This window comes from Sinocyclocheilus grahami, unplaced genomic scaffold (assembly GCF_001515645.1).
Source record: "Sinocyclocheilus grahami isolate Dianchi unplaced genomic scaffold, SAMN03320097.WGS_v1.1 scaffold1673.1, whole genome shotgun sequence".
NCBI lineage: Eukaryota > Metazoa > Chordata > Actinopteri > Cypriniformes > Cyprinidae > Sinocyclocheilus > Sinocyclocheilus grahami.
In genome coordinates this window covers 160,902-169,086 of record NW_015506852.1, presented here as the reverse complement: position 1 = coordinate 169,086, position 8,185 = coordinate 160,902, and the positions used below count along the sequence as shown (strand labels likewise).

At 38.4% G+C, this 8,185-nt stretch overlaps 1 protein-coding gene across 1 annotated transcript in view; it reads left to right on the top strand.

Annotated features, from left to right (window-relative positions):
* Positions 1-3,068: 3,068 nt before the first annotated feature.
* Positions 3,069-8,185, top strand: part of LOC107571951 (fas-binding factor 1 homolog) — a 22,292-nt gene continuing 17,175 nt past the window's right edge. The window contains 11 exon segments of the mRNA XM_016258343.1: positions 3,069-3,195; positions 3,660-3,687; positions 3,760-3,813; positions 3,898-3,979; positions 4,143-4,203; positions 6,615-6,665; positions 6,742-6,865; positions 6,937-7,017; positions 7,132-7,170; positions 7,274-7,402; positions 7,503-7,638. Of these exon segments, the coding sequence (XP_016113829.1) occupies positions 3,193-3,195; positions 3,660-3,687; positions 3,760-3,813; positions 3,898-3,979; positions 4,143-4,203; positions 6,615-6,665; positions 6,742-6,865; positions 6,937-7,017; positions 7,132-7,170; positions 7,274-7,402; positions 7,503-7,638 (788 nt within the window). The 5' untranslated portion in view covers positions 3,069-3,192.

The window sequence follows — 8,185 nt, the reverse complement described above, 5'->3', positions numbered from 1 at the left end:
TGATTGCACAGACACTATTGGAAGAGAGCTGAACTGGATGAGGACGTCACTTAATCATCAATGAACTGACTTTAGCTGGAAAAAACGACTCCGTTATTGTCTTCTTGCATTATTGACAATCTATTTTCCTGTTTAACACCATAAAGCTGCTTTGACACAACCAGTATTGTATAAAGTGCTATAGAAATAAAGGTGACTTGACTTGACTTAAAAAAACATGTTATAGTACAAGTATGCAAATGAGTATATATTATGTAAATGAATACTATACTTACCTTCACAGATCATAAATAGTGCTGCCACGAACATGCATTTATGTAAGTGCATGTTGAAATGCAAAATCACGCAAAACATTATTTATCTGCTGTAACTGAAAAACAACTCTGTTTCAGACATTATGTGAAGCAGCCGCACGTAGAGTTATCTCTGCTTTCACTTTCTTTTAAAAAAAACTTTTAGAAACTTCCTGTAACTATGCGGGGGGGAGGGGCATCAGAAAGTGTGAAAGCAAAGAATATTATGATGAAATGTAATCAGAAAACATTCAAATAGAAAAGTAATTCTACATTCAGCCTCAGACACTGTTTAGAAACAGATTAAATGGAAAAATGCCTATAATGCCTATAGACGTCACGAAAAATACGAATATGAACAGAAAACTTTATTTTTATTCTTATTTTATTTTTTAAGTAATTTGGTGCATCTATAGCCCTCTTTACATCAGAGGATAAGTTTATGCAACTAACGCAGAGGATAAGTTTATGCAACTAACGCAGAGGATAAGTTTATGCAACTAACGCAGAGCATGAGTTTATGCAACTAACGCAGAGGATAAGTTTATGCAACTAACGCAGAGGATAAGTTTATGCAACGAAGGTTGTGGGTTCGAGTCTCGTACCAGCAGGGATTGTAGGTGGGGGGAGTGAATGTACAGCGCTCTCTTCCACCTTCAATACCACAACTGAGGTGCCCTTGAGCAAGGCACCGAACCCCCAACTGCTCCCCGGGCGCCGCAGCAAAATAATGGCTGCCCACTGCTCCGGGTGTGTGTTCACAGTGTGTGTGTGTGTGTGTGTTCACTGCTGTGTGTGTGCACTTTGGATGGGATAAACGCAGAGCACTAATTCAGAGTATGGGTCACCATACTTGGCCACGTCACGTCACTTTCACTTTTTTTTTTCTTTCACTAACACCAGATTATGCAACTGGCCCCAGCTCTTAAGTCTTGACAAAAGAACTGCTGAGATTTTAAAACAAAGGTCATAACATGAATAAACTCTATAAAAAGTCATTTGTTTTTCTTTACACCTGCTTTCTTCTCTAAGATATTTTTTAGAACTTAAAAAAACTAAATCTGAATTTGTGGTACACAACAGCTGCCATGAGATAAGAGGATGAGCATATCAAATACAGACTATCATGGTGCAAATCAAAGAGTTGTTGTTCGGTGTAGACTTCATTGATTATAATGGGAGTGTTCAAAGAGTGCTGATATGTAGCCTAACCTTAGCCTGCCAAACAAAGTGTTTATCATCCATCTTAGCCTATATGAAACCTTCAATACATGTTTGGTTTAGAGATTCACTTGCATTGAAAAATAATGTTCAGCTACTATCTGTAGTAACCATAAAATATCTTGCAAGTTAAAAATATGGTTGATAATGACTAGAAACACAACAAGGATATTTTTGGCAAAACAATAAGAAGAACTTGAGCGTGCAGCTGGTGTTGGAGTTGTGTGATGACCTCTGACAAAGACATTTGTCACCTAATGATAAACTGATCATGAGGACTGCAAGAAAAGTTGTCCTGAAAGAGATGTAGTAACTGAAGTAAGCAAAAGCCTATTTACATCATTTACTATGATGAGGCACGCATTTGTGAATCGCGTCCTGTGCATTTGTAGATAGCGCACGCATTTGTGAATCGCGTCCTGTGCATTTGTAGATAGCTGCACGCATTTGTGAATCGTGTCCTGTGCACTTGTAGATAGCTGCACGCGTTTGTGAATCGTGTCCTGTGCATTTGTAGACAGGACGCGATTCACAAATGTGTGCAGCTATCTACAAATGCACAGGACGCCATTCACAAATGCGTGCAGCTATCTACAAGTGCACAGGACACGATTCACAAATGTGTGCAGCTATCTACAAATGCACAGGACGCCATTCACAAATGCGTGCAGCTATCTACAAGTGCACAGGACACGATTCACAAATGCGTGCAGCTATCTACAAATGCACAGGACGCCATTCACAAATAAATGCCAGGCAAAGTTGTGGTTGTGACATAAATATATATTTGTGAATATGTTTTTTATTTGCAAATCTCATTCTATTTATTTGTGGATCATAATCTATTTATTTGGAATTAAGCAACAATTCTACCCCCATAAAGTGTGCAGCTGGTGTTGGAGTTGTGTGATGACCTCTGACGAAGACATTTGTCACCTAATGATAAACTGATCATGAGGACTGCAAGAAAAGTTGTCCTGAAAGAGATGTAGTAACTGAAGTAAGCAAAAGCCTATTTACATCATTTACTATGATGAGAAAACTGGCTTCTGTGAAAGCTGTGCCACTGCTCGAATGTATTAGTTACGAGTCAACCCTTTAAATACTATAAAACACCGTTGCACTGTATGTTACCAAAACACTTGCATTGTTCCTGTCGCACAACAAAGTCATAGTGGTGCAAACCAGGAATTGACTGCCGCGTACACGTGGACTACACTACCCACAATGCCCTATTGTAAACAGGAAGTGCGTCACGGAATTTCAAACCCTTAGAGCTCACAGCTCGGACTGCTTCACCACAGTGTTTCAAAACGATGTAAATAACAGTGTTTTATTTATTAGTCCTTCTCTAGAATTACAGCGGGGGTTTATTTATCGGGTCTGGTCGTAGAGACGCCGGATCTTTGACTCCGAGGAACTCATTCATCAACACTAAAGCTCTCCCCGTCCAGAACACAGGTCTGAGGATTGAGAAGTAACGTTAAAATCAAGTCCTGTCTGTATCCCTAGCATCCAGACAAAACCAGAACCGGACCCAGCAGTGGAAGTGGATCTTTAACGGCTCCAGAGCAGCATTTTAATGATGATCAGCTGATCCGCGCCTGGTTTCCATTGGTAACGGACAAGCGCACAGATTTCACCGTAAACAGTCAGTTTCTCTTGCCGGGGATCAGACATGGTAAAAATTACTTTTCTTATTAAAAAAAGCACAGTACACATGTAAAGTCCAATCTATAGTGAGGCGAACAAGAGGGGTGTAGGGCGGAGGCGTATCTACTAACTGTTACTGTTAGTAGTAACAGAACTTAATAACATCAATTAATAATAACGGTATTTAATACAATTATTTTAGACAGCTTGTAATCAAAAGTTGTTGCTATTTAATTTGTAATCTAGGATTAATTATGTACAATATGTATAATTGCTTTATGTATTATTATAAATCAGTGCATGTTGCTACAAATCCGGGTCACGTGACATTAACGCCTTTATTCTGTGGTGTAGTAATACAATAAAACACGTATAGTAAAGCATTGTTATAGTAAAATAAATGACATGGACATTTATGCACAAATAAAGTTATCAGAAGAGACTGTAAAATGCATTAAAAGGTGCTTAATGGTCTCATCTTCATTTTTGCAGACTTCAAAACAGAAGAAGGGGCTCAGAAGTGAGTTTTTGTTCAGCTCATATCGGTGTTTAATTACTGTGTTATATGAACTGTGATATTTCATTCTTTCAGGCTCCATCGATGACGTGTTAGGAGATCTGCTGGGTGGTGATGATGAGGATGAAGGTATTATTCACTGATCCAGTCACAGTATTTTCATAGAGCTGAATGTGTTTACCTGTTGTAAAGGCGAGTGTCTTTGGTCCACAGGTCCGGTGAAGGTGAAGGTGCGATCCCCTGCTGCTGTGTCCAGCAGACCTGCAGCCGTCCTCCCGTCCCGCAGCGGGAAGAGGTGAGCTTGTGCTGAGCTTCATTTGGGTTACAGTACCTAATACACAAGAACATATACACAGCTGTTTACCACAAACCATGTGTAATGAACATCAACAGAGACTCAGATAAAGCAGCAAGCCTGTCTCATAAACGTCTCATAACGCTGCTCTCTTTGTGTTCAGGTCGCTGCTGGACGATGATTTCTTCAGTAAACTGGCAGAAGACGCTGAGAGAGACGATGAGGTGAGACACTCTCAGATTAAAAGCATCCAAAAGTGTATGTGACTGTAAATCTGGGTAATTTGTGATACATTTATTTGTGTGTAAAATAGTGATCGACCGATATTGATATTTTATAACCGATACCAATTATTTGCATGTTTATGTGCCCGATAACCGATATGCAGAACCGATATTTATTTACTGTTATAAAGTAAATAATTGACTGAGTGAAGTAAGTCCATACTTCACTTTGGTTTTTAGCGAAATAATGGTTATATAGTAAATGTTAATACAATTTAGGGTGTTTTAAACAAGTGAATACAAGTTACATGCTGTGGCCGTGCTGGAGCATTTCCTGAGCATCAATCCGGTGAGTGAACAGCAATATGAAAGCGGCTTCACGAGACTAATGATGAGCATAGACAACAGACAGAGAATTAAATTCAACGCTTTTATTTCCAACATGCACTCATTCATGGCTGTATTATTTAATTAATGCAAAGTTACGTCTTTATTGGGAGAGGACTTGACGGATTATCTTAGCCTACGTAACTCCGAGTTCATGAGACGATGAGCATATAGACAACAGAGAGCTAATTAAATTCAGCACTTTTATTTCCAACATGCGCCCATTCATGGCTGAATATTAGTTCATTCACGCAAAGTTACGTCTTTATTGGGACAGGACTTGACGGATTATTTTACGTGACTCCGCGAGTTCGTCTCTATTTCTTCGAGCCAAGCTGCATAAACTGCATATCAGGCATTTATGTAATACATCTAATTTGTGCATTAATGGCTGTTATGTTAAATAAAGTTTACTAATTACAGTAAATCAAGTACCCGTGGACGCCGTTGTTGTTGTCTTGTTTCCCCTCAGATGCGCTGCAATGGCGATCCCGCACGCAATTCTCAAAACATCCACAAGATGGCTGCGTTTATCGTGAATCCGATATTACAAAACCGATATCCGATTATTGTAAAATGCTTAAATATCGGGAATAATATCGGTAAATCGATATATCGGTCGATCTCTAGTGTATAATTCTCGATTACAGTGAATACAGAAAAATAAATAACTCGTACTAGAAACGGTGCAGAAATCACACTTTAAATTACCAGTTGTTTTCATTTTTATGTAAAAAAAAAAATAAAAAATTATAAAAGAACTTTAAAACTATAGAGAATACTGAAGGCAAAAGAATGAAAAAGCACTTTATTTTAGTGTCTTGGTTACATGTTGCATGCACTTACTATAGTAATAACAGTAAATGATGCATAATAACATGCAGCTAACCATAAACCAAACCATAATCCTGACTCTGTAGTAAGTGCATGTTGTTAAATGTATAATTACGCTGTAACAAGGACACCTTAAAGTGTAACCATATATTTTTATCCCATTTATTTGCGGGCAAAATTCTCTATTACATGCATTAATACAAGCAAAATAATCAGATTAATCTGCAGATTTTAGCGAAATAATGGTTATATAGTAAATGTTAATACAATTTAGGGTGTTTTAAACAAGTGAATACAAGTTACATGCTGTGGCCGTGCTGGAGCATTTCCTGAGCATCAATCCGGTGAGTGAACAGCAATATGAAAGCGGCTTCACGAGACTAATGATAATGGCTGTTATGTTAAATAAAGTTTACTAATTACAGTAAATCAAGTACCCGTGCACGCCGTTGTTGTTGTCTTGTTTCCCCTCAGATGCGCTGCAATGGCGATCCCGCGCGCAATTCTCAAAACATCCACAAGATGGCTGCGTTTATCGGTGAATCCGATATTACAAAACCGATATCCGATTATTGTAAAATGCTTAAATATCGGGAATAATATCGGTAAATCGATATATCGGTCGATCTCTAGTGTAAAATTCTCTATTACACTGAATACAGAAAAATAAATAACTCGTACTAGAAACGGTGCAGAAATCACACTTTAAATTACCAGTTGTTTTCATTTTTATGTAAAAAAAAATAAAAAATTATAAAAGAACTTTAAAACTATAGAGAATACTGAAGACAAAAGAATGAAAAAGCACTTTATTTTAGTGTCTTGGTTACATGTTGCATGCACTTACTATAGTAATAACAGTAAATTATGCATAATAACACGCAACTAACCATAAACCAAACCATAATCCTGACTCTGTAGTAAGTGCATGTTGTTAAATGTATAATTACGCTGTAACAAGGACACCTTAAAGTGTAACCATATATTTTTATCCCATTTATTTGCGGGCAAAATTCTCTATTACATGCATTAATACAAGCAAAATAATCAGATTAATCTGCAGATAAATCCAGATTCAATGTCCACTAAAACTTCCAAAACTTTAATGTCTGTAAATTTGGCTTTCTGTGTGTTGTATTATGGGTTGTATTATTGTGTGTGTGTGTGATTGTGATTGTGTTGTGCCTCAGGGCTCTGACGTGTCCGAGGCCGATCCTGCCGCTCTGCTCGACAGCATGAAGGTGAATCAAGATGCTGCTGCTGCTTTCTGATTGGCTGAAATATGAGATGACATCATTCTGATTTTGTTCGTTACAGAACATGGATGACATGGATGCAGATCTGTTCGACTCGCAGAAGAAGCCGAGCTCAGCTCCTGTTCAGAGGAAGGACTCCAAAAGAACAGGGTCTTCTAAAGCAGGAGACAAGAGCAAAACCACAGGTGCGTTTCTGTACACGGAGCTTTTAACAAACGATACGACTGTTTTTAAACTCTTTAATGTGTTTTTGCAGACGAGATGGTTCCTGAGGTGAAAAAGCCCAGTTCTGCTCCGGCCTCCACAACGAGAACTTACAAGAAGTTCAGCTTTCTGGGTAAGTGCAAAACCACAGCTCTCTTGAGAGCATCTGATCGCTCAAATGGCTTCATTGGGGTCTCGAGGAATGATTTTCTCCATTTGCTCTGTTTTCACGCTGCATGTGGTTCAGATGATGAAGGTGGAGGTCTCGATCCTCCTCCTGATGAAGGTATCACAACACAGCGGGACAGTTGAGCTTTTAGCAACAACAAAAAAAAAGACCTCTGGAAACCCTGGAGTTAAACATGGCGGCTGTTCTTTATGATTCACAGATAAAGTGGACGATTCGTTAGATGATTTATTGGATGACCTGGAACACAAGCAGAAGACGACAACGGAGAAAAAGAAAAGTGAGCCGCCGTCCTCTTCCTCTCCAGCCGCTCCTCAGAAAACAGAGACGGGTGAGAAAACGGTGACGTCTTAGAGATCTGGCTCACTATAACTGAAGATAAACCCAGCGGTCGCTCTGTGACGTCTCTCTCTGTTTTATATGCATTTTAGCAGCATCTCCAGCAGCCGCTGTGAAGAAGAGGGAAGATCTGATGTTTGATGATGGTGAAGATGATCTGATGGATGCTCTGGGTTTTGGAGAAACACACAAAACACAAGGAAACGGAAAGACACAGAAAAAAGACAGGTAGAGTATGTCTGCACACCTCTGCTGGCTGAATACTGGGAGCGTTTAGGAGGTTTGGATGAAACCGGGTTTGTCTGAGCTGCCTTAAATGTCCCATTTATACCAACATTTTAATAAATAATATGGGACCATTAAAAAAAAATGTTACTCTGTTACTTTTAGATTATACATAGTTTATAGCCATAACTGTACTTTATTTAAAACTGCTTTGAAATGATGCACTACATAAAAAAAATTGACTTGACATTAAGCATTACATTATTTAATTTATTGTTAATGTATACGTTATTATTATTATTATCTAAATAATTCGAAAATATTGCAGGTTCATTCAATAATCAGTGCCTTTTTCATTTCCAGGTAATTTTTGTAAGCTTTTAAGACAAGCACAAAAAGAGTCTTTAAAGGGGTCATATGATGCTGCTAAAAAGAACATTATTTTGTGTATTTGGTGTAATGAAATGGGTTTAAGGTTCAAAAAACACATTATTTTCCACATACATTACATTATTGTTTCTCCTCTATGCCCTGCCTTTCTGAAACGCGT